The sequence below is a fragment of the Notothenia rossii genome (assembly GCF_949606895.1).
Source record: "Notothenia rossii genome assembly, chromosome: 6".
Lineage (NCBI taxonomy): Eukaryota > Metazoa > Chordata > Actinopteri > Perciformes > Nototheniidae > Notothenia > Notothenia rossii.
This window is the reverse complement of record NC_136909.1, coordinates 41,589,983-41,617,842: the sequence shown is the minus strand read 5'-3', so window position 1 is coordinate 41,617,842 and position 27,860 is coordinate 41,589,983. Positions and strand designations below refer to the sequence as shown.

The 27,860-nt window shown below is 40.2% G+C and overlaps 1 protein-coding gene across 1 annotated transcript; it reads left to right on the top strand.

Moving 5' to 3' along the window:
• Positions 1-27,279, top strand: ptar1 (protein prenyltransferase alpha subunit repeat containing 1). Its single transcript, XM_079686841.1, has 7 exons — positions 1-127; positions 1,221-1,390; positions 2,265-2,331; positions 3,121-3,225; positions 4,914-5,217; positions 21,288-21,631; positions 23,335-27,279. The coding sequence occupies exons 1-7, from the start codon at positions 42-44 to the stop codon at positions 23,720-23,722; spliced, it is 1,464 nt and encodes a 487-aa protein (XP_079542967.1). The 5' UTR covers positions 1-41; the 3' UTR covers positions 23,723-27,279.
• The last annotated feature ends 581 nt before the right edge of the window (positions 27,280-27,860 follow it).

Below are 27,860 nucleotides of genomic sequence, written 5' to 3'. Positions count from 1 at the left end.
GTTTGGTCCGTGTAACGTGAACGTCATTAGGTGCCATAAAGATGGCGGAGTCGGAGGAGGAGGTGGACGTCTTGGTCCAGCGAGTTGTCAAAGACATCACCAATGCCTTCAAGAGAAACCCCAACATGTAAGTACATTTATCGTGAACATAGCAGAGGGACTGGAGCGGTCTGTCTCATCCAGTGGACCCTGAACACACCACTGCTTGACCCAGTCTTTCAGCTGTGTGGGCTCGGACTATTACCTGGAATCACAGCGGTCCAGGGAAAGTTGACAGTTTAGCTAGCTTAGCTTTTTGTTTGTTCTCTTATATATAGCTGGAAACGGTTCTTATAAATATATAATTTATCTGTTAAACAACAAAATAAACAGTGTGTTTGTTTGTCTAGCCAGTTAGCTCGCCCTTTGACGTGGTAAGGCGGCTGTCAAAACCTTCTGCCCAGGCCAGCAACGTTAGCTCATCAATGATGTGATTAGTAATTCAGAACGATAAATCAAAAGTGTCATTTTTGAAAATGTAGCTTTTGTTTCCCAATTCCTTGGTGTTGTGGGGCTGCTTCAGTTTCTTATTTAATAGAGGAACGCCGGCATCGGCCTGTCAGTATTGACAAATGCCTTCAAGAGCAGTCGTATTAGCTTATTACCTATTTATAGTGCAAATAACACCTTAATATGTACTTATGGTTCTATACTCTGTGGTTTCAAAAGCCCATTATCCTAAATATTAGGAAATGTGAATAATTATTTTATTTATAATTAATGTAGCGTAGATGATAAGAAACACTACCTTTCCATACACCTTAGTATTGAATTTTATTATTTCAACTTTTATGGTGTACTTATAAATAATACGTAGCTTGCATCATATTAAAATGCATCTTTTCCAATATATACATTTACAATAACAATGTTAAACACATTTTATTTGTAAGATGGCTCTTCTATAAATAAGCCTCGATCAGACTGCACCTTATTAATATTGTTGGGTGTTTTTGTTCTCAAAGGTTTTAAATGGGATGTGTAAGACTGCTCTTTTAGATCCACAAACACAGATTTCACCTTCTTTCTGCCAGCTATTGCAGAACATTTTGGGGGAAATAGTTTCTATAAATTGTCAGAAAAATACAAAGAATGTGCCTCAAGCCCCATGTTGTGTTGTACGAACAATTCCTCTATGTTCACATACAACTAGTAAAATTCTCCCTCCTATGCTCCCTCAGTGATGAGATTGGTGTGATCCCGTGTCCAGAGGCCCGCTACAACCGCAGTCCCATCGTGCTGGTGGAGAACAAGCTGGGTGTGGAGAGCTGGTGTGTCAAGTTCCTGCTGCCATATGTCCACAACAAGCTGCTGCTCTACCGCCAGCGCAAACACTGGCTGGAGAGGGAAGGTACCTGAACTCTCACAACATCTGCCACAACGAATAAATCATGTTATTATATTTTGTCTAACTTATTGTGACATTAATATCTTTGATGGATTAAAGACCAGAACTCTGTTTTCATTGTCTATATGAGTATACCTATACCCCCACAACAACACAGTGCAGAAAGAGAAAGTGCAAGGGAGTTAATATGGCGCAAAATTCATTGTACTGTAATTGAGGTATCCTGTATTGTAAACATAACAATACAGTTTAACATCACAGAGTAAGTTGGCATCCGAAGGTCTCCTCAACAAAAGGACTTGGACTTCGGAATATTGCGTAGTAAAAAATATCTCTGGGAAACACGCATTTATGACACCTACATGTTTTTATGAGCAGGGATATCTCCACATATAAGCACCACTTTTATCATTTTTATCCTAAATGCATAAACTAACTACAACATGTTTGGCTGAGCATCACCACCGCTAAGCTAATGGCGGCTAATGTTCAGCGTGAGGACGTTTAGTTGTCTCATTTAGTCACTTGTTAGGATTAGCTGTACACCAGTGGGGTGTTTACTGACTTATTTCATGTCATAAACAAACTGTGATGTTCTCTTCAGTTTGTGTAAACAACAGACCATATTTCAAGCGTTCCAACCAAAGACACACGTAAAAAAGCAACTGTTGACTTTTAGTTAAGGGAATCAAAAGTGGTAAAATGCTAACTAATTTCCATGTCTTAGAACTCATTCCTGCACAACTCTTTTGAACGCTACTTTATTTTACAAACCTAGTTTGCAAGTTTAATATAGAAGCGGTTTCCTTTTCCGTAAACCTCCTCCATACTGATGAACATCAGAGGAGCTAACTGTTGATGTTTGTGTGTCTCTTAGCTTTAGCGGATATCACCTGCACTCTGTTGCTGCTTAACCCGGACTTCACCACTGCATGGAATGTCAGGTACAGATACATTTTCGCAGCACAAATATTTGTTCTCTTTGAAGGTGAGCTGTTTGTTGTCTCTTGAAATATCGAATATCTCTTTACAAGACCTAATATTAAAAGCTGGATATAGTTAGAGTGGTGCATTGGCTGAGTGCTGTGACGATTATGTGGAAATACATATAATCCCAGTTCAACACACCGCAGTGGGATTTAAGCATGCTGTACTGACCCTGTGGGAGAAGGCCACAGTCTGCAGTGTTGGGGGGTAATGCGCTACCAAGAAACGCAGTACTGTAATCAGATTCCAGGGTTTCCCACACATACACTTACTTGGGCGGGCTGCCCAGTTATCGTCCGCCAAGTCCCCCCCCCCCCCCGTTCATCAGCATGCTCCACTACTCCTCCGGGGGGCAGCCGCCATCAGACAGGAACACTTGAAGCTACCTGGACCAGAGTTCTGATAACTGAGCTACAGAAAACACGATGTTCAGACAAAGAGCAGAAACAGAGCTCTGTGATGATCAGTGCTGTCCTTATTAGATTAAGGGTTTGTGCTGATCTGGCATAAATAAAGTTCAACTTTATATTGTTATTTGATGTATGGTGCTTCTCTGGCGATGTTACAGAGTGATCAGAAAAAGTAATCTAACTAGAAGTGTAACTAATTACTTTCAGCAGTGAGTAACGAAGTAAAGAAAGGCATTACCTTTTTTATTTTTAAAGGACTACTATGTGTAATCCATTACTTTTATTTTAGTAACTATGCCAGCACTGGTAGTGATGCATGGCTGCTTGTTGTTGCAGGAAGGAGCTGCTGCAATGCGGAGTCCTTAACCCAGAGAAAGACCTCTACCTGGGCCAGCTCGCTCTCACCAAATTCCCCAAGAGCCCGGAGACATGGATACACAGGTTAGACTTTGCTGCTTCTCCACATTGTCAGATTCACTCCTGCACATTACAGTGACTACAATGTTGTGGTTGATATGATTGGAAGCTGGTAAATATGTGAGTCAGTCAAACATTGGTCACAGGAACCAAACGTCTCCCTTTTTCTATCAAATGACATCAAGCCTTCGCAGCAGCTGGCCCTATGCTCTGGAACACTCTGCCCCTCCATGTGAGGTCGGCCCAGACCCCAAGGGTTTTTAAATCTACTCTTAAAACACACTTCTTCTCCCTGGCCTTTTAGTCAGAGCGGAGCACGACTCTTGACTTTTCCCGTGTTTTTTATATATGTTGTAATTTATTGTCTTTTATTGTGATTGTAGTAATGTGTTTTTATCTGATTGTAGTATTTATTACATGTACAGCACTTTGGCCCGACCAAATATCGCTTTTAAATGTGCTTTCTAAATAAACTCTGATTTGATAAACCTAATACAGTAAGCTAATTACTTTGATAATAGATTCTCACAAGGACAGTGGCACTTGAGATGGCAACTGATGATGCGGAGGTAGAGAAGATCGTTGACAACAAGTGCTTGCACATAGTCATTTTTGTTTTATAATATCGCCATAATGCAACAATACCCAAATATTTTTGGAATTGTCTTAATGGCAGCTCCTTCTCTCGGCTCCCAAGAAAAAATCCGCTTCTACTTCTAATCATTATTCTTTCTGTATCCTGCAACGAAGCTGTACACAAGTTGAAGCAGTCCAAACGTTTGGTTTGACCACTCAACAACAAACTCTGCCCCAATAGTCACTGTGCCATCAACGTGCTTCCAAAGCTGGAGAACTATGGTCTAAATTTAGATCGAGAAACTCTATTTAAACGCAGGTAAAGGTCCTGTGCCCCTGTATATGTTTCTGTATTGGAAACAGGTTGTTAGATCCCTGTTTCTATAAAGACAAGAAGGACACGCACATAAGCATTATTTTAGCTAAGAACAACCATTACATAATAATATGTTTTGTGTTGTTAATACATTATTAGTCTATTTATAATACTGAGGCACCGACACAAAACAACCCAATGTAAAAATTGGAACTTATAGTCCTTAATTTCCATCAGACACTTTGTCTCCTGTTTCAAATTCAAACTTTCTTACCTGCCCTCTGCTGTGTGACTACAAAATAAAGTTCCCTTTTGGCTGCTCTGACTAATCGGGACTGCACACCTCCAGTGGCAGGAGGAGAGCTATTGTTAAATTGTATCTTGGCTTTAAATATCCTTGCCCCTACATACATCAGTGACTGCCTTTTCATTTTATAAAGGTCACTCAGACTCTCCAATGCCTTCCTTTTAGAAGTACCTGAAGTATTTCACAAGAAATCTGGGGAGGCTCTAAACTGTGGAACAGCCTCCCCTTGGATCTTAGGACGGTAATAAAGTAAGGGGTAATTTTATCACTGTTCATGTTTTATTGTTTTATGATCTAACTCTTTCTCTTTGTTTTTATAACTTGTATTTAATAATGTTCCATACTCTTTATTTTTACGTATCTTGTCTTGTCATGTAAAGCACTTTGGGCTGCATCTTCCATGCCAGGTTCTAATTAAATAAAGTGTATTATTATTATTGTGATTGTCTGGTAAAAAGTAAGCGTACACCAGTGTCTGAAGGTGCTGACCCAGCAATGGTTGTTTCCCTTTAGGCGCTGGGTGCTCCAGCAGATCCTGGGTCAGTGCTCTGCAGTGGACCACAGCAAGAAGTGTCAGCAGGGGGACGCAGAGAGGAGGGACGCAGAGAGGGGGGACGCAGAGAGGAGGGACGCAGAGAGGGGGGACGCAGAGAGGGGGAATGCAGAGAGGAGCCAGCAGCTCAGCGAGCACCTGGCCCGGACGCTCCACCAGGAGATGAAGGTGTGCTCCGACGCCGCCTGCCGTTACCCCAGCAACTACAACGCATGGTCCCACCGCATCTGGGTGCTGCAGCACATGGGCCAGGGCAACGTCAAGGTAGGATCAGATGCTTTTTATATATTTTTTTTGTATTAAGATTACATTTTATTGTGATAAAAGAGTGTCAACAGATTTAACATAACTGTATTAGGTTAGTTGAAAGCAATAATTTTAATTTTAAATAAAAATTATTAGGTTCAACTTAATATTATTGCTTTCAACTAACCTAATACAGTAATTTGAAATGTGTTGACATAAATTAAATTCAAGGTTTCCGTTTTTTTCATTGTATTATAATACTACATTGTAGAAGTGTTTGTCTCCCACTTTCAAATGAAAACTGCTCCACCAGTTAAAATGCTGCTCAACAACGGTAGGTCAACCCTGTGAGAGAATCTATGAAGCAGCCTTCATAATAGGTTTCAAGGTTCTTATTTGCCATACGAACATAGCCACAGTGTAGTTATGACGATGACAATCTTAGGTCACAGGCTCCTCCCACAGTGCAATATAATAAAACAGATAAGCTGAAAAATATAGTGCAAGTAAATAGTAAAAAAAAAGAACAATAGTTAAAAAAAAAAAAAGTGAAATATGATATATTAGATCAATCATTTCTAAGTAGCAGCCAGATGAATGTTATGGATGTTGTTTCAAAGTTCAGGTGTTTAACAGTCTTATCGCCTGTGGGATGAAACTGTCTCTGAGTCTGGTGGTTTTAGTCCCGGTGCTGCGGTAGCGCCTCCCAGACGGCAGCAGACAGAACAGTTTGTGGCTGGGGTGATGGGGGTCTTTGATAATCCTGAGGGATTTCTTCCTGAGCCGCTGGGAGTGAAGGTCCTCCATAGATAGCAGCTCCGTCCTGGTGATGTTCTCTGCAGTTTTCAACACCCTCTGTAAAGCCTTACGATTGAGGGCGGTGCAGCTGCTGTACCAGGCCGTGATGCAACCAGTCAGGATACTCTCTATGGTGCACCTGAAGAAGGTCAGGATACTCTCTACGGTACACCTGTAGAAGGTCAGGATCCTCTCTATGGTGCACCTGTAGAAGGTCAGGATCCTCTCTATGGTGCACCTGTAGAAGGTCAGGATCCTCTCTATGGTGCACCTGAAGAAGGTCAGGATACTCTCTATGGTGCACCTGTAGAAGGTCAGGATCCTCTCTATGGTGCACCTGAAGAAGGTCAGGATACTCTCTATGGTGCACCTGTAGAAGGTCAGGATACTCTCTATGGTGCACCTGTAGAAGGTCAGGATGCCCTCTATGGTGCACCTGTAGGAGGTCAGGATACTCTCTATGGTGCACCTGTAGAAGCTGCAGAGTATCCTGGAGTCCATGTTGAACCTCCTCAGCCTGCGGAGGAAGAAGAGCTGCTGTTGAGTTTCTTGTTGATGGTGGTGGTGTGAAGAGTCCATGTCAGGTCCTCAGTGATGTGGACCCCGAGGAACCTGAAGCTGAGCGAACTATGGATAAATCAAAGAAAAGTACCGGAGGAACACAGGATTTAATTCTGTGTGGACAGAGATATATGCTTTCACAGCAAACGATGCTGGTTTACCGGTATGTTTGATATGTAGAGAGAAGTTGTCAACGGTGCTGCAGCCTTTACGTATCGAGGAACAACACGGGAGAGGAAGACAGCTGACAATCTTCAGTCATAATTCAATGGGGTATGTAATTTATTTCAGAAAACACTTTTTTTTATATTCCATGGAATGCTCTTAACGTCCCGATAGCAATGAATATATTAAATGCTTTGACAATAAATACATACCAAAATTAATCTCTGGAAGCCGTAGCGCTGTAAAAAGCACGACCAATCATTTTAGCCGACCCGGCTAAAATAACTGGATGGCCTACCTGCCTGTCAGCCTTCCATCTGTGCACAAACTTATCTCGTGGCCTCATTGATGATGCGCGTTCGTGTGTGTTGGAGGAGGGGTTCTGTAAGAAAGTCTGAAGGAAGAGGCCTATGTTTTCCGGTTTTGTATTTTCAAATTCTAGCGCACACGAGCTGGTTTCTCCATTCTTACCTACCCTACCTTTAACTCGTTTTAGGTTGCAGCTATATGTTTTATTTATTTCAAAGTGGGCCCATTTTAATATTATTTTTTTTTCCTTCAAATGTGCAGAGGACTCCCCAAGTGCTGTGTTTAATTTATTTTAAAGTAGGCCTGTGTGTATTATTTGTAATTCTCCTTATAGGAGTTCTTTGTTTCTTATTAGAGGTTAACAGTTTTATATAATGTAATAAATAGCCTAATAAATGCAAAAAAACTGTAGTTTTTGTCTGATATAACAATAAATACAACTTACAGGGTTCGTACGGGTGCTTGAAATCCTTGAAAATGCTTGAAATTTGACGTGGTGTTTTCAAGGTTGGGAAAGTGCTTGAATTTTGGGAATGGTGCTTGAATTTGGGATAAAGTGCTTGAAAATGTAAATGCTTTACTTCGCTTTTTAGATTAAAAGAAAATAAAGAAGTCGGAGCCAGTTTAATTGCTTCGCTTTTATATAAAAGAGCTCCGCTCCGGCCTTCCCGCGCTATGCGCGCGACCGGCAAGTGTTTTTGTTAGGTGTGTGACCTGGGCATTCTGATAAGTGATAGATGACAGTATGCCAGGAGGTTGCAGTTTCAACGAGCGTTGGCTAGCAGAAGACAAATACAAGCCATGGATAAGACGAGGGTCAAGCCCACGACTAGCCTCCTGCAAAGTTTGCAAAAAATAACGATGGGAGAGTCGGCACTGACGAGCCACATGAAAGGTACGCCGTAGTAGAGCATTTTAGATTAGGCTAACGTTGCATGTTACGTTTGTTTAAGCTAACGTTAGCAAGCTGAATGAGGGATAATAATTGCAGGGGACAATCATTTCAGAGGAGCGTACCTATGTTATGTGCGTTACAGTCGCCATTCTGTGGTGTTCAGAGGATGAAGCACTCACTTGTAATTCAACCAAGTTTCACGGCATTTTGTGTTATAGTCACAAAATATAATCTATTGATTCGACACAGAACGATTTTAAAAGCAATGTATTTCTACTGGTAGTATGTTTCGTGCCTAAACCAAATGTGACTTGCTCTATCGAAATCAGTCACATTGACCCGAAGACACATTTTAGTTTGTATTACTGGTCTGGGGGAAGCTCGCGAGTGTGTGTGTGTTTGGGTATTTTTGCGTTTGTGTGTATTGTGTTTGTGTACCGGGGAAACACTCACAAGAAACACCGGCTGTTGTTACGCTTGCTGTGACGTTAAATTACTCCGTTCCCCGCTTGTAATTATGCCTTTACAAGCTTCAAAGTTGTATTTATCATCTGAATTTGCCGAAACAAGTTTGATAATCTTTTGATCGCACAGGGATGAAACGTATACCAATAGAATCTGTGGACTCTCAGCTTTTCATATGATATACAGGGCTCGACATTATAAATGGCCCGCTGTCCCGGAAGCACTATTTAGACACCCCGGCCAACATAACGTAATTTCAATTTGCCCGCTCGGGCCACTAAAAAAATATTGCTTAAAAAAAAAAATGGTCCTGTGGTATTGGTATTTTGAAAAGCAATTTTGTTAAATTGTTTCGTTTATTAACACTACAAGATAGCGTTTCGTGAGGCGGTTGTCGTTGTTGGGTGAAAAGCAAACAGCTGTTTGCTGCGCAGCGTGCTCCTTCACTACAGACTGTCACTATCAATATCTATCTATCTATCTATCTATCTATCTATCTATCTATCTATCTATCTATCTATCTATCTATCTATTGTTAGCTGTGTTCGTTATTCTCCCGACCAGGAGAGAAGCTTTAAAATAGGAGACTAAATGGAGTCTCTGTGAAAGTTCAATTGGGTACTTTAATTAAAAAAGGCGCGGTAGTGTTACAGACAGAATATTGTTCAGTCAGACAAACAGCTGTGATCCGCTCCTCGATAGGGAAGAGAAGAGCCTGGATCTCTCCTCCGTGGCTGTTTATATATGGTGTGCTGGCTCCTCCCCGCCAGCCGGCTCGCCTCGTCTCCAATGTCCGTTATTGCATTTAAACAGAGGATAGGTTCTTTTCACATTCAATATATGCTTAACACGCCGTTTCTCCTCATATTCTCTTTCATCACTTTTCATTTAACACATTCTAAACGCTGTAATCAATACTCTAAACAATACTTCTCGGCTCGTTTGGTTTCCGGTCATTCCGGATGTTGTCACATGCTACTCTCGTCTGTAAACAATGTATTCAAATAAACTGTACCTTCATTTAATATTCAGCATGGTAGTATCTCGACATCTATAGTTGTAGTGTTAAATCAGTAGGCTTCGGTTTGCACCACTCCATATCATTTCGCTACTAAATTCACCTCTTCAGGAAATCGTATATTAGCCACATGCTAAATGCTAACCGGAGATGAAGGATTTTCAGAATAAAAGCTTAAAAGCTTAACTGCTTGTGCACAAGAATTTCTGGTTTTTCAGTATAAAAGAGCATTAAAACTGACGGCATGTTTAAACTACATTTCCCCATTAAAACATTGATTTTAATTTCTAACAGTCCCTCCTTACACACCTAAAAGGTGTGTATAATACTGAAATCAATGAGTTCTTCATCTGAACTTTGCATATTACATATCTCATATTAACAAACATACAATCAAATGGAATGGTTTTACAGCCGGCTTTACAAAAATACAAAATAAATTCTTGTCTGTGTTCAAACATAAAAGTTTTCCCTTATGCATAACTTCTAGTGTTTACATTCAATATGATTCTTCAAAATAGCAGCAATGGCTTGGTATCAGAACATTTCTTCCTCCCTCCTTTCACAGAAACCGTTCTCATACCACGCTCAGTGTTAAGGCACTTGTTTTTACAAAGTGAAAAGAAATAAACCATTTTAGAATAGCAATAAAATAGTAAAGTCAAATAAAATAGACCATCTTGGTATAGTATAAAATAAATTGAAAATAAAAATACACTATCTTGGAATAGTATAAAATAAATTGAAATGGATTCACTCCATTTTAGCATTTTATTTTGCTCACTTCTTCACATGATTTCATAATGTAAAGAATCACATCAGCTGGACATTCATTGATCAATCTCATCTCCGAACATCCATCATTTAAACTAACTCATCATTGTCATCAACATCTGTATACGGGGGTGGGTCGTCTTGTTCTGCTAGCATTTGTAATTATCTCCTCATGAGAAATGTACCCTCCCTCCTTTCATACCATTTAAGGTATGAAAGTAATATGTTCTCTAGAAGGGGCCGTTGTACGTTCTACTCTGGGGTACGGCATTCTAGACAGTCATTTCTGGGAGAAGATTTTGCTCAGTTACAACAGTTGTAGAGTTTCATCACTTAAAAGTTCCTACTCAGTACCTTTGAGTGGTCTGTTCTAATGCAGTGATAAAGTCCCTGAAATGGTGTGAGAACCAGTGGAATATCAATAACTCATTATACTAATTTATTTTCAATTCTTGTCTACTTAAATAGCTATGCTAACCCCTTTTACAGTGTGTGGAACCTTGGGTGCCCGAGCATGTGATAATCACTCCCTCCTTTAACAAGAACTTTAAAACAGAAGTCATTTCATTAATGGTTTGCAGTTCAATTCCGGAATTTACACTTATGGCAGATATGTTTCTCCTTTAAATAACATCTCTAAAAGTCAGGTCATCACTGATTGAATGGATGACCTTTAGGAGCTGGTGGCGCTTGTCTTTTAAAACTCATACTCTGGTGCCGTGCGCTCCCTCTGAAGCTGCAAGTAAGATTTAAAACATCTGCAGGGTGGGTTGAGCGACCCCTTCTCCCTAAACGATGTTTGTTGTAACAAATATGCACCATCACAATGAGTGATCCAAGGCCTCGCATGTATTACTCCCAACTACATTAGTTTTTTTTTTTTTAATTAAACTTTGCTTTCGCTCTTTGCCCAGTGTCATTTTAAAACTCTACATCTTGGACGAAAAACAAATGTTATTTCCACCTTAATCTTCCCTCCTGAGGTAATAACCATGCTACAATGGAGAAATCAATACTCTAGATTTGAACACTATCTTTGGCTTGGTACTAGCTCTACCTTTAACATTTTCCATACAAATAAAGATTTGTCTGCTTTTATAGAGTGGTTACTAAAACCATCCCTTTAAACTGTAGGTCTATACTGTAACAAATTAAATCTTACCCAAATTCACACATGAATAAAAAAAACTCTTAAAGAATAATTTGTTCATATGATGAAAAGATCGCGTGTGAAGTTTGTTACAACCTTTCACGCTTCCGTCCACCGGGGATCAGCCCACTGTCTTTTGTGAACTTTCACCCTCACCCAATCACCTGGCCGAACAGGAGTCTCTTCTGGTGTCTCGTCTGGTATCTCTGTAGTTTTCCTAGCCTGCTGTGTAGACAAAACTTGCATAATATTACTCAGAGTTCTGACATATTCATCCACTTCTATTTGTCTAATATCTAAAACTGGACCACTCCCTCCTTGGAGAAGGCCCGAGCTTCGGCATACCTCTTGTTGACTACATGTTATTATTTATTAACTACAACGTCACTGAAATCAACATATCTGTATAATCATGACACTCCCTCCTTTGAGCATAAAATGCTCAATTAATATTGCAATGATTACCCTATTCTGAACAGGACATGTAAAACCCATAACGTTGCATTAAAGAAATATAACTTCTCCGTGTACCCACAAGGGGTACAAAAATATCGTATGATTTATGGTTTTCTGATGGTATAAATGCATATTCACTATAAAAAAAAATCAGCAATTAGCACTTCTAATAGTTTACTTGTTTCAATAATGGCTTTTGTCATGGTGTTATGCATCATCGTTGCTGCGAAAAACAATACCCCTGGTGTCGCTAATGCGTCTCAATAATTCTAGGATTAGAGGATTGGTTGACACTGCTGAACTAACATATGATAAAATAATCTGTCTCCAAACTGGAGGGAAAATATGAACTATTCTCACAGAGAGTGACCTGCATGAAGGGCTGGTGCCCCTCACTCAAATGAGATATTGCCTTACGCACTACACTATAAATCAGTAAAGTTACTCAAGAATAAATAAATAAAGACTGATTCTTGAAACTGTTGTAAAAACCCTACAACTTCTTCATCCAAGCTCTCAATCAGTGTTATGTTATTTAATCTGCGGCTCATGCCTTAAAACAGATACTTCAGACCGATTATAAAATTGTGTTTATGAGAAAAATGTAATCTGACTCCATAAATCACATAATTGTTTGATTAAAAACTACACTTCTGGCTAAGAATAAGTGAAGTTCCCCTTTAAACACAGCCCCGGTCTTCTGACGGGGTCCATTTATGTACTGGCTGGAAAATGTTGGGCCAGTCTCCGTCGCTCCGTCACTGTTCTCCCGTTAACAGTCACTCTCTAGTTCAGCTGGGTTCTTGTTGACTTCTTCACTGGTTTGAGACAAGCGACCCTATCGGACACCTCCCTTTGTCTTTCGGCAATAATGTCATTATGGGCTTCAACTGCCTTTCGTCTCTCTTCCATTCCTCTGTTGAGCTGCTCTTCCATTCTTCTGTTGAGTTCCTTTTCCATTATTCTGCCGAGTTCTTCTATTCTTCTGTTGGATTCTTCCTCTCTTCTGCTGAGTTCTACCACATGTAAGCTGTTTGTCAATCCTTGGCTGGCATCTTCCAGATGGAATACCAGACTTGCAACCATAGCTTTTCTTTTTTCAGCTCTGTTCATAGCAATGTTTTCAGGTCCATACCAAGAGGGTTGTCCGGCTTTGATCCATGCTTGTTGTTCTCGCAGGTATTCTCCATTTTCATGGTCAATTACTGCTTTTCTATGGGCTTTCGTTGGTTCAGGCTGATTATCTGCTGGAAGCAGTCCTCTCGTTTGCCACTGTTCCAACAGTTTCTTATATTGGGTCCATGTCTTCCATCTAAGATTTGGAACTGTTGTAGCATCTGATCTGATTTTTACCCTTTCCTTAATAACTGCAGTTGTGCATGGTTCTGCGTCTGGTCTCAACTTAGTGTCTTTAAGTGACATGTTCTCTTCTTATTCGAATGAAATTATGAAGTTTATCAAGGATTGAAGCACTAATCCTCTGACTAGCACCTTTGTTCCTGATTTTAATATCCTATGTCATCCGATCTTAACTTTAAATCAGGTTGTTTTTTTTTAAATTTTTTTTTTTTTTTTTTAAATTTTTTATATTATTAAAGTAAATTAAAATATAAAAATTTTGCAAATTCTAAATTGTTTAAAAAATAAAAATTTGTGCAAATTTTAAATTGTTAAAAATAAAAATTGTACAGTGTACAGTATAGTTTTGACTTTGAAATATGAATTTGGTTCAAATTCACAATGTTATGGTGTTTCCGCTATTTGGGTAATAATTCTGTACTACCACCAGAGTGCGCTATTTTAAATTCCAGCTTAATCCACTAGGGAATAGCTGTTTCAAAACTGACTCGTTTTTAACAAGGAGAAACTTAGTTTCCTCAAAAATATCTTTAAAATAGGAATTTACACTATGGTTAAACAACACAACACATAACCGCCAAAACACATTTGCAAAGAAGAATATTCACAATGTTATGGTGTTTCCGCTATTTGGGTAATAATTCTGTACTACCACCAGAGTGCGCTATTTTAAATTCCAGCTTAATCCACTAGGGAATAGCTGTTTCAAAACTGACTCGTTTTTAACAAGGAGAAACTTAGTTTCCTCAAAAATATCTTTAAAATAGGAATTTACACTATGGTTAAACAACACAACACATAACCGCCAAAACACATTTGCAAAGAAGAATATTCACAATGTTATGGTGTTTCCGCTATTTGGGTAATAATTCTGTACTACCACCAGAGTGCGCTATTTTAAATTCCAGCTTAATCCACTAGGGAATAGCTGTTTCAAAACTGACTCGTTTTTAACAAGGAGAAACTTAGTTTCCTCAAAAATATCTTTAAAATAGGAATTTACACTATGGTTAAACAACACAACACATAACCGCCAAAACACATTTGCAAAGAAGAATATTTCAAAAACCGCCAAAACACATTTGCAAAGAAGAATATTTCAAAAACCGCCAAAACACATTTGCCAGCAGCAATACTTCAAATCTTTGGAAATACAACAATCCTTCTCTCTAATATCCAAAAATTGATTCAGCCTTCTAGTTCCAACTGTGACAAGAAGTATTATTCGTTCTTCACAAGATGGAGGTCAGGAAAATGCCTCATTGGAGTGAAACCAGCTGCATAAGAACAAAGAAAGGAGTGCTTTGAATTAGCATTTCACGAAATGGCGATTGCCCTGTCTTTGTTTTTCCACATGTGGGGTGTAAACAAGATGGCACCCGATTATTTCGCACTCTGACCTGTAGACAAAGAGATTTGTCCATGCGGCTCCCAGGTGGGAGTTTAAACAATGGCTAGGTGATCTTTAAACGAACAGTAACAAAGTAAACCACTGGTGTGGTATCATAAACCCTGAAATACAAGCCAAAACAACACTTAGTTTAAAATAACCACATTTCTATCTAGTTTACTATGAAAAAATGGGCTTTATCTTATTGATATCATCACTTAAAGTTAGGAACCCTTACGCACTAGCTATAAACCTGTTCACGTAATATTTGACTTTATAGTCGACTATGGGCTTTATCTTATTGATATCATCACTTAAAGTTAGGAACCCTTACGCACTAGCTATAAACCTGTTCACGTAATATTTGACTTTATAGTCGACTATGGTTAACTGTTGCTATTTGGACACGCCAAACTGGGACTAATATGGAGACCTATCAGCCACTGATAATAGACCGTCGTCTTATTACTGCACTGCTGCTGTAACTCCGATTACCGTAACCCACCCGCAATATCTTTTTTTAAACAGAACAGTTTTAACCACTGATAAAGGCCTAGACCTTAACCAAGCCTTTCTTGAAAAGGACTTTCTTCACTGACTTCGGTCTTAGCCCTTAGCTGATTCACTATGCCCCGCTACTTTTCACTTTCTCGGCCCTTAACCGATTCGCTATGTCTCCAGATCTTAACAAAAAGTCGTTAAATGGGCTATATACCCTTACGTCATAGGCTAAATAACTATTAACGTAACAAGAGACACCCATGTGAAAGCAGCAAGGCACCTATCCGAAGTACAATGTCCACACACTATATATTTAAAATTCAACACCCACACGTGGTTAATAGCATGCAGGGTTAATGGAACAAAAGAAAGTGTGAACTCACCCTGCTTGTGACAAAACAACGCCTCGTGGTTTTAGAGTGATTATTTTATCAATTTGGGTTGTTTTAACATTAAAATGCACAGCTATTTTCAGGATCAGCCGGCTGCCATCAAACACACAAATCTAACTTTGCCTAGTTTAACTAGTGAAGAATCTTTGTCATAACAGGCATCTTCTTACCGATTGATTTGAGCTCTTGTGTGTCGAATGGCTGCAAGCGTCTCCAGGAAAAAGCCGGTTGGTTTTCTCTCCTCGGTCAGCGAGATCACGTCAGGGAAGTCACCAGATTGTTAACTGTGTTCGTTATTCTCCCGACCAGGAGAGAAGCTTTAAAATAGGAGACTAAATGGAGTCTCTGTGAAAGTTCAATTGGGTACTTTAATTAAAAAAGGCGCGGTAGTGTTACAGACAGAATATTGTTCAGTCAGACAAACAGCTGTGATCCGCTCCTCGATAGGGAAGAGAAGAGCCTGGATCTCTCCTCCGTGGCTGTTTATATATGGTGTGCTGGCTCCTCCCCGCCAGCCGGCTCGCCTCGTCTCCAATGTCCGTTATTGCATTTAAACAGAGGATAGGTTCTTTTCACATTCAATATATGCTTAACACGCCGTTTCTCCTCATATTCTCTTTCATCACTTTTCATTTAACACATTCTAAACGCTGTAATCAATACTCTAAACAATACTTCTCGGCTCGTTTGGTTTCCGGTCATTCCGGATGTTGTCACATGCTACTCTCGTCTGTAAACAATGTATTCAAATAAACTGTACCTTCATTTAATATTCAGCATGGTAGTATCTCGACATCTATAGTTGTAGTGTTAAATCAGTAGGCTTCGGTTTGCACCACTCCATATCATTTCGCTACTAAATTCACCTCTTCAGGAAATCGTATATTAGCCACATGCTAAATGCTAACCGGAGATGAAGGATTTTCAGAATAAAAGCTTAAAAGCTTAACTGCTTGTGCACAAGAATTTCTGGTTTTTCAGTATAAAAGAGCATTAAAACTGACGGCATGTTTAAACTACATTTCCCCATTAAAACATTGATTTTAATTTCTAACACTATCTATCTATCTATCTATCTATCTATCTATCTATCTATCTATCTATCTATCTATCTATCTATATATATCTCTCTCCCCTCTCTCTCAATCTATCTCAATCTATCTCTCAATCTATAAGGAACCGCAGGAGACAAAGGGTGTTGCTATAGCAACACGTCATGTTTATGTTTACACCATAGGTTTACACGCGAAATCAATAGCGTGAAAAGGGGTGGGGTCAATATGACCCGCTGGCGGAAATAGGTATAAATGGCAATTTTTTGGGCGATTTCTTCAATCTGACTTCATATTGAAATTTTTTAACAACAGAGGGTGCTACATAACACACTTTCAGGAAAAGTCGCGGACTGGGAGACTTTACAGTGCATGACATTAAGGATTTTGGGAGATGGCCCTGTGGGCCATCTAAGCTAATTTACAGATGGCCCTGAGCCCAATAGAGATTGCCCTGAAAAATGCGCGCGGACGAAATGACGCACGAAGGGTTTGGAGGGCCTCCCCCTAGAACATTTAGATTTTTGCAGGTCTTAGATGCTGTCTGGTGCATTCTCTAGACTGAATTATAAGATGAACCACCACAATAATACAATTTCAATTGTATTCTTCATTTCACTTGTTTGTGTTTGCTCGCTTGCATGCCCTGCATAGCTATAATAAATACTTACGTTGTTGGTCAAGACACTTTCCATCTGTTGAAGGCAAATGCCTTCCCAGATGTAAAAAAGTAGAAAACATTAAATTCAGTTATAACTGCCAAAACAAACATTATTTACGCTATTATGGCCCCTGTTAAAAATGTTTGTAATGTTATCTACTGTAAGTTGGTCGAAGGAATGCCTCCTCATCCAGAAGCTGACCGAGCAGCCGAGTGCATCCGCGAAGCACACACAATGGCGACGCCAGAGTTCCCGTTAGCAAGCATATCTAAATCTCTTTGGTCAAAATGTCCGGTCAAAATAATTTCCCTTTAGCGCAATACCGCTTCAGTTGCGCCACTTATGTGACAGACAAGAAGAGTATGTGACAGACAAGAGTAGTCAATTCAAATGTGTAACACATAATGTGGAGAAAGAGATGTGCTGTATGGGTTGATTGTGCGTTGATCTGTTGCCAATGCCTCGGGGTGCCGGTGGGCATGTAAACAAATGCATAATGCTGCGCTATACTTTGTGGCCTCACCCAGTTGTATAGCGACACTTATTGTTTAGGTCACGGTGTCTTTTAATAAGCAGGTAGTCATATCATTAGCTAAAACTAGCTGGATCTGATCGATATGGACATAAACGCGAGTGAAGTCTAATCTGACGGGAGAGAGAGAGATCAGCTGCTGCTGACGAGTCGACACGCAGCTCTGCATGATCACATGCAGCGGTGAGCGGACAAAACACACACTTCAGGTTAGAATATCACACGTAGCTATTTTAATTACCTCTCAAACTACCTAAACTAGTTATAGATATGTTTAGTTTTACTGTCGGGTCACTCATTACTGGATCCGCGAGCTGCATGATACTGGTATAATAGATTGCCCGATCGGGCAACTAGCAGGTGAGGCTTCATGGCCCGAGCTAAATACTAGATGGCCCCGGGCCATCGGGCAGTCCTTAATGTCGAGCCCTGCTTTAATATTGAAAAAAAGTTAAATACAATAAAAAAAACAGCTGTGGGTGAAATTGACCCGATGGGGGTGCTAGTGTTAATCCCATGTAATTGTAGAATGAACACAGTCTTCCTTTGAATATGTATAAGTCAGGTGTCTTGAGTAGTCAAAATTACCTACAAATCATTGTACACATTTGTAAATATTATTTTCCACTTGTTACCATTGTAAGTCTATTTTTATGCAGCTCTGCGTGATTTTGTGGCTACAATTCAGGCTAATACGCTACCAGAGGTGGAATAAGTACTCATATATTGTACTTGAGTAAAAGTACAAGTACTCAGATCTTGTAGTGAAAGTAGAAGTACTCAGATCTGGTACTTGAGTAAAAGTAGAAGTACTCAGATGTTGTACTTGAGTAAAAGTAGAAGTACCAGAGTGTAGGAATACTCCGTTACAGTAAAAGCCCTGTATTCAAAATGTTCCTCAAGTGAAAGTAGAAAAGTATTATCATCAAAATATAGTGAAAGTAGCAACAGTAAAAGTAGTCATTGTGCAGATTGGTCCATTTCAGAATAATAGATATGATATGTTTTATAATGATTGATCATGAAAGTGTTCTCAAAGCTGGTAAAGGTGCAGCTAGTTTGAATGACTTTGTATACTGCAGGGTAGCTTGTGGATTTACTCCAGGTGGAACTAAAGTCGGATTTAACACTTGATTATATTTCACATCATTCATCCACATCTGTGAAGTAACTGAAGGTATTAAATACATGTAGAGGAGGAAAAGTACACCATTTACCTCTGACTTGTGTTTACTGCCAACCTAAAAGTACCTAAAAAATAGTAATCAATAATGTATTGAAAAGTTATTTGGCTGATTGTTTTATATTGGCTCAGCCAGGTTATATGGGAGGCCCAGTCTACGTACAGATGGGTCACTCATTTTGAAATATTAAACTTAGTTTTCTTTTCTTTAATTTTTCATCCTCATATAGAATGCTATCACGAAACACACATTTGGTTGTTTATAGCATAAAGATAATCTGATTTAATGTGAGGTAGGGTAATAATCATTTGAGTATGTGTATATAAATATGGAATTTACAACAGCTGTAAGATGCTTGAAAAGCTTGAGAATGCACCTTGAAAATGCTTGAAAAGTGCTTGAATTTGACTTTGGAAAAGAACCCTGAACTTAGCTATCAAGCTATGAAATATGTTTTGCGGCTCCAGACAAAAAATGTTTGGGGGAAAAAGGAGCAAAATGGCTCTTTTGGTCAAAAAGGTTGCAGACCCCTGGACTAACTGCTCAAAGCACTTCATTATGATGGAGGTGAGTGCTACGGGACGGTAGTCGTTGAGGCTGCGGATTGTTGTCTTTTTGGGGACAGGAACAATGGTGGAGTGTTTGAAGCATGTGGGGACTACAGACTGCAGCAGGGACCTGTTGAAGATGTCTGAACACCTCTGCCAGCTGAACTGCACACACCCTGAGAACACGGCCAGGGATGCCGTCAGGTCCAGGAGCCTTGTGTGGGTTAACCCTTTTAAAGAATTTGCACACATCTGCCCTGTTTAAAAGAAAAGGGCAGGGCCTGGTCCTTCTGTGCCTCCACAGCCTGGTTGCTCTCGAAGCGAGCAAAAAAACAGTTCAGCTCATCTGGGAGAGATGCGCACGCAGACACTCCCACAGCACCCCCCGCTGCTCCTTTGTAGTCTGTCATTGTTCTTAGTCCCGCCCACATGTTCCGGGTGTTACAGCCTTTGAAGTCAGGTTCCGCCTTCTCTTTGTACTGTCTCTTTGATGCTGATAGCTCTCCGGAGTTCATACCTAGATTTCCTGTACTCCTCCAAATCTCCAGCTCTGTGCGCGACATTGCGTGCTCTCAGTTTGCCACGCACCTCGGCGTTTATCCAGGGATTTTGATTCGGGAATGTTCGTACAGAAACCTTCGGTACCACGTCATCGATGCATTTCCCAATGTAGCAGATGACCGTGTCCGTGTGTGTGTTGATGTTGTTGTCCTCAAACACACTCCACTCCGTAGATGCAAAGCAGTCTTGCAGAGCTGAATCTGACTCCTCACTTCAGCGCTGTACTGTCACCGGTCTGTCCCGTTTGAGTTTCTGCTTGTAAGCAGGCAGCAGCAGCAGTGAGATGTGGTCTGATTTGCCGAAGGGAGGGCGAGGGAGAGCCTTATATCCATGTCGAAAAGGGACAGCAGAACCTTCTTCATGTTAGCGGTGTTGAAATCCCCGGCCACATCGAACGCCATCTCTGGCCGTGAAGTCTCAGTCTTGTCGATAATCCCAAACAGCTGCGAGTGCTGTGTGGTTTTCGGCGAGCGGCGGAATATACACTGCTCTAATCACAACAGATGTAAATTCTCTCGGCAGGTGAAAAGCCCGGCATGTTACCATGAGGTGCTCTAGATGAGCGGAACAGTTCGAAGAAATAATCCTCACATCTGTGCACCAGTTATTGTTTATCATGATACACACACACCCTTACTTTTCCCCGAGTTAACTGTCCGGTCCTGGCGGAAAATAGTGAATCCGTCAGGAACAATGGCGGAGTCCGGGATAGCGGGGTTCAGCCAAGTCTCAGTGAAAGTTAACACGTTACAGTTCTTAATGTCCCATTGAAAAGCAATCCGACTTCTGAGTTCACCTAGCTTATTTTCAATGGATTGAACAATAGCCAGAAGAATACTCGGAAGAGGGGGTCGGTTTTCTTGTTTCCTCAGTCTGATTTGAAGCCCGGCACGGGACCCCCGCTTTGTCTTCCTCCTGCGTCTCTCAGGTAAGACAGCAGCAGGCAACCATGGCAAATCTCCATTGTCTGTCGGTGGGCTGTTGTCCACAACAATAATATAATAACATGTTAACATCATCTTTGACCCCAGCCATGTTCTGAACAGTCAATATGAATTGGTACCATCAAATCAGAGATACAGGGCCGGCGATTTAACAAAGTCAGACTGAAGCATGCCTTCAAGTCAAATGAACGCTAAAGGATCATTTTTGTCTTTTCTCTTCACTGACCATGATGTTATGTCAAATGTTTATTTTGCTTGTATCGTGTCTTGAGATGTGTCCTTGTTTGATGTTGCAAACGAAGCTGCTGTGTTGCAAGTAAAATGGCATACTTCATCTGACAATAAATGATTATGGAATGTATTGTATCCCAGGTTCTCCATGATGAGCTGTCCTCCATGCGCCTGTGGGTGTCAATGCACGTGTCCGACCACAGCGGCTTCCACTACCGCCAGTTCCTGCTCAAGGCGCTGATCACTGAGCTCTCCCAGACTCCAGCTTCCACCTCCTCCCCCCAGCAGCGGTGCAGCACAGCCCCCAGCAGCAGCCGTCTCCACCTCAGCCAGGCCAACGGGGAGCTGTCAGAAGCAGAGGCAGCCACCGACGAGGAGTGGCAGCTGAGCGCCAACACAGTCCTAAAGCTGTTCCACCAGGAGATGGAGCTGTGCTCAGACCTCATCCAGTCCTTCCCCGGGCACGAGACCCTCTGGAGTCACAGGTGAGCCCTCAAAGGGGGCCGTAACAGACATTTGTCCATTTCCGGTGACTTACTTCTGTTGCTTTTTATTTGCTGGTGTCGTATGGTGTTGTTGGTTTTCACATTTGTAAGATCTGACTATCTGCGACCAACAGTGTAAAGTAACTAAGTACATGTACTCAAGTACAATTTTGAGATACTTGTACTGGAATTAAGTATTTCAATGTTATAATGGTGTACTTTTACTCCTCGACATGTATTTAATCCCTTTAGTGACTTTACAGATCTGGATGAATGATGTGAAATATAATCAAGTGTTAAATCAGACTTTAGTTCCACCTGGAGTAAATCCACAAGCTACCCTGCAGTATATAAAGTCATTCAAACTAGCTGCACCTTTACCAGCTTTGAGAACACTTTAATGATCAATCATTTTAAAACATATCATATATATTATTCTGAAATGGACCAATCTGCACAATGACTACTTTTACTTTTGGTACTTTAAGTTCATTTGTATACTAATACTTTTGTACTTTTACTTGAGTAACATTTAGAATGCAGGACTTTTACTGTAACAGAGTATTCCTACAGTGTGGTACTTTTATTTAAGTACGAGATCTGAATACTTCCACCTCTGTTTGCGACTTTCGAACCTGTCAAATGCTGTGGGTGACTATCTTGGTAGATAAACTGAAGAACTATCTTTGAATACAATTTCTTGGAACTTGTTTCACCATTTATAATAATGTCTACGGTTACTCCTCGAAATAGTGTGTACTCCAACCAACAATTTGGATTTTTACACAAAATGCATTATCAACTTCTAAAATATGATTATTTGTTGATTGCAAAAAATAGTCTGTGTTTTTAGCTGTCTATTAATGATTCCTCAAACAAGTGTACACATCAACTTGTTTCAAATATTTTCTAAAAACAAGTTTCTTTAAATAAAAATGCTTGAATTCCTATTTGTAACAAATACAATAGCATATCCAATGGAGTATTGTGGTGCTGCTGAGATATCCCCGCCTACAATACATATTATGAAGACTTAACATATTTGTTTGGTCCAGATCCCAATTTAAAACATCACTCCATGTTATGCCACGATAATATTAGTTATTATCAAAAAAAAGAAAATAAGTAATACCTTACATTACTTAATTACTCACTGCTGAAAATAATTAGTTACACTACTAGTTACATTACTTGTGGATTACTCTATAACATCGCCTGATAAGCACCACAAATCAAATAACAATAATAAGTTCAACCTAATTTCTGCCAGATCAGCACAAATCCTTAATCTAATAAGGACAGCACTGATCACAGAGCTCTATTTTCTGCTCTTTGTCTGAACATCATGTTTTCTGTAGCTCAGTTATCAGAACTCTGGTCCAGGTAGCTTCAAGTGTTCCTGTGTGATGGGGGCCGCCCCCCCACATTATCAATATGTTTCTGAAAGATGGCGAACATGTCCTCCATGCTGTACGCTGCGACTGTCTATGAAACTGACATTTTTGCTCCGTCTCCTCATACATGAACTCTGAGTGTAGCGCAAGCCAAAAGGGACATTTGATTTATTTTTCTGTCCTCCCGTTATGCAGATAGTCGGAGTAATTATCTAAGATAAATGTAATCTGATTTCTGTAACATGTTACTTTGCAGCACCTTACCCCCAGCACTGTTCATAACTGAATGTATGTTTCCATCCCTTCTAGGAGGCACGTGTTCTACTTGTGGCACCACTGGAGGAGGGAGCAGCAGCAAAAGGGCAGCACAAACGGAGAGAGAAGGTCGGGGGTCCTCAGCAGTAACGGGGACCCTGCCCCCCCCACGCTCAGCGCTCAGAGCTCTGCAGGTGGAGGGGGAGGTGTGAACGGACAGGGCCACCCTGCTGAAGCTATGGAGGTCGAAGGGGCGTCCTTGTCCGACCCGCGGGACAGCAAAAGACTAAAGACAGGCGTCCGGCCGCCCAGCCCCCCCGCCCTGCCCTCTGAGCCCAGCTTTGTGAGCGGCTTTCTGGACGGCTGCTGCAACCCTGAGCAGAGACGCTTCGCCCTGGCATACAAGAAGTGGTTAGACACTGTCATCGGTCAGCAGCCTTGACGGAGAACAGGGAGTCCCATCCAGCTTTCTCAACATTGAAGTTGCCTTTAGACACAGATTTAGGATCAGCTGACTCACTGACAGTGTGTCTGATGCAGCGCGGCGACTCTCCTCCTGACAGTGAGAGCATGGGGGAGTTTGACCATGCCCAGTCTGTTCCTTCTCTGCAACATCTGGATTCTCTTGAGCTTCATCTGAGCCAGCACCCCTTCAGAATGGAAATGTTCACGATGTGGCCACCACAGGTCACCTCAGGTCAAACTGCCACTGCTTCTGTTAGTGGCAGTTCGGCACTCTTCTGCACATCTTACTTGGTTTCAGTATTTCAGATAACTAAATGCAGCTGCCACAGGAGGAGCACGAAGCCGAATGTGCATGCATTATAACTCTCAAAAAATCTCACTTAACAAATGAAATAATAATAAATAAAGTAGGATAAATAAATGACACAATCATTTGTTACATAGTTTAATAATTATTAAACCTCAATTTATTATTGTGAATTTACTATTTTACAGTAACAGTTTTATTTAAGTTTTTCTCTTCTTTCAAAAGTCTTAATTCTAGAGTGAAAGCTGAGGGGAATATGAAAAATAAGAACAACAATAGGAAAACTTCACTTCGCACATTGCATTATTTAGGTTCCAGCGTTCTCTCGATGAGACATGCATACTGACTGGTGCTCCAGAGACCTGACGCAGAGGATCATGGGATCCCTTGGCCCTCATTTCTTGCAGTGACAGGGTTTAAGCACACCCCGGTTTTCCTTCAAACTTCCTTAATTTTCCGTTCTGAAAGTGGTAACATTTATTAATCATGTCATGTTCTCTTCTTTTCCGTTCTGTGGGTCCTTGGTTTGCTGCTCCTGGTCAATTCCTCTGCTGAATATTGTCAGTAACTCCTATCTATGTAGCTAAGTGCTAAGTTACAGTAGCTTGCAACAGAAAGCCAAAAAAGCTATTAGTTAGCTAAATATAACGTTATGTTTACCATGTGTAAAGTCATAGCTAACTTGCAAAGTCTTACCTTCTGGCAAACTGAAGCACTTATTAATATATAAGCAGAGAAATGTTAGCTTTAGCAGTTTAGCGGCACTGATGTTTGACTTGAAGGATAAAGAGCGGGGGAGGTGGCCCCCCCCCGACATTCTGTGGTGCTACATGCTGCCGTTTCTACTCCTACTTCATCTGTTACAGGTGTGTAGTGTGCAACACTGAACAGCACTTTGGACGATTTGATGATGATAATAGGCAATCATTGTTTTGTGGGGTACTATTGACTTACTGACTATTTTTGAAAATATTGTTTGTTATTTTTGCACCAAGCTTGTTAACATAGTCCTAGCTGCTTTGTGTTACTACCTTGTACAAAAATAGAGGTAACATGAAAAAGGTCAAGGTCTACCTTCTGTATTTGTGTTAAGGAATCACTTATAACACTCTTTTAAAAGTTGTAACATGCTGCACAGTTCATCCCTAGAGTGATGCAGTAACGGAAGTTAGCATTGCAAGGGCTCCCTCCTCTAAAAGCAATGTGATTTTTCCTTTGGATAAAAAGATAGAAAATAAGATCAAACTAAAGTTATTGACCATACACATTTGTTCTGCAGGATAATCTCCACATATTAACACCACTTTATGTTTTGTGAAGCTTAAATGCAACTGCCAGAAGTAAAAAGTTAACGTTAGTCTATAAGCTACAGCACGGTCACCACCGCTAAGCTAATGGCGGCTAATGTTAAGTGTAATGACCTTAAGTAGTCTCATTTAGACGCTTGTTGGCAGCAGCTGTTTTTGTGACACAGAAGCTTCCAAAATTCACTAGTGGGGCTTTTACTGCTATTTTAAGTCGAGAAAAAAAAATGTGAACATCTCTTCAGCTTGCTTTCATCGCATACCTTATTTCGGTATATCTAACCAAAAACTTGTTTAATAAACAGTTGACTCCTTCGACGAGGGATCAGGAAGTGGTAACATGCTAACTCATTTCCAGGATTTTGGACTCACTCTTGCACCTCTCTATAATGTAGACGGTGTAAATGCTAGCTCCTCTCACCACACTGTCTCATCTGTATTAATATGGAAAGAATGGTGTGTTAGAACATATAATGGTCTTCAGTTTGAATAGGATCTATCGTTTTGGGACGTTATGGGTCCTTCTCACTATTTGTTTATTATTCTTCAATGAATATATCGTCACACAAGGTAACAAATAGTAATGTTGAGTGTCCCAAAGTTTTATGTTAGAAATGGTACGGATCCAAAGCACATAGAAACGGCCAGATGCTAACTTGCAAATGCACAATTAGCATATGTTGCGTTAATTGAATTGAATGGCATTATAGCCTATATGTTAACAATATATATTTTTTAAAAGGACATGGCTGGTTTGGACCATTTTTGCATGGTTTTGTGGGATGCTGAATCCATTTTAGGATCAAAAATGTTTCAACCAGAGAATGGCAATAGTTGTACTCTCGTGGGCCGATTTTGATTACCATGAGTAGTGTTGCGACCATTGGGTATAGAGAGCACAAGAATACAATTATCATCTGTAGTGTGGACAATTAAATGATCCAGAATCCACTAAAACTTCAAAATCGACCAAAAATGTATCAAAACCAGCCCAAAGAGTACAAATATGTACATTTTCTGTTATAAACTGCCATTATTTATCTGGAAAATGTCAGACATGTATTCGGCATCCCCAATAACGTCCAATACCACTCCAAAATTGTCCAAATCTGTCAAGCTATTTTTAAACTGTTGTCATAATGGTAATGAATGCTTATGCTAATTGTGCAAGTTAGCAACTGGCAGTTTCTATGAGCTGGTGACCCCTACTATGCATTTCTAACATAAAGCTTTGGGGTACCCAATATATCCTGGTTCACAATAGTACTTTACAAGGTGGCAACTAGACCATGTATTCACATGCATCTCAGATCACATCTAAATGTGGCAGGAGCATTGGCGTCCCATTGGGACCCCGGATGCAGTGTGTGCATGTAGAGGTTCCTTCTGATTGGCTACATTGAGACGATATGCTGCGTTTGGTGCAGACGCTAGTCAAGCTCCCCATTCCACCATCTCCATCAGCTTCCATGTAACCCTTATCACTTTGTACCTTCTCTTAGAAACTACAATGTAGAGTTATGAAGTAAGATGCTTTGTCACCTCAGATCACTGTGTACATGATCATAGGAAATCTTAAAACTAGTATTTTTTTGAGCGGTGTATTCTTTAAGTTTGTAATCCAAGAACGGGTGCATATCAGAACTGTACGATGGGGGTATTTTAACAACCTTGCAGACCTAGTACACAAACTTTGAATACAAGACTATCTATGCAGAAAAGTTTTTTTAAAGGTTCAACAAGCTTTTAAAAGAATAATGTAGCTTTTGTTTTTTTCTAATTTATTCTTCAGTTTACTTATGTATGTCCTCCATGAATAATCCCTAGCATCTCATTAATTTTCTATTTATTTATAGTCTTTTATCTTCACTTTCAGTGTTTTGTCATTTGCTTACCAAGATAATAAATATCATCTGGGATAAAGGTATGATTTCCTGCTTTTTATTTTCAATGTTTAGCTTGTCTGATATCTGTATCTCTAGTCACAAGCATCCTTTCCTTATTGTCTTTACTCTCATAATACTTACATACTTCTCATTACTCTTTGAGCATTAGGAAAACCGCTATGAAAATCCCATGTATTATTATTATTATTATTTTACTCACAACTGCTGTCACTTTTCCCTGAGCGCAACAACACAAATGTCTTCCAGGAGGGTCTGTGCACATGTATCTTTACATATCAACAAAATCATATACATGTCGGGTGGAGAAGTACACAGATCTTGAGTAAAAGTCAAAGTACCAGAGTGTAGGAATACTCTGTTACAAGTAAAAGTTCTGCATTCAAAATGTTATTCAAGAAAAAGTACAAAAGTATTAGCAACAAAAACATTAAGTACCAAAAGTAAAAGTAGTCATTGTGCAGATTGGTCCATTTCAGAATAATGATGTGTTTTATAATGATTGATCATGAAAGTGTTCTCAAAGCTGGTAAAGGTGCAGCTAGTTTGAATGACTTTGTATACTGCAGGGTAGCTTGTGAATGTACTCCAGGTGGAACT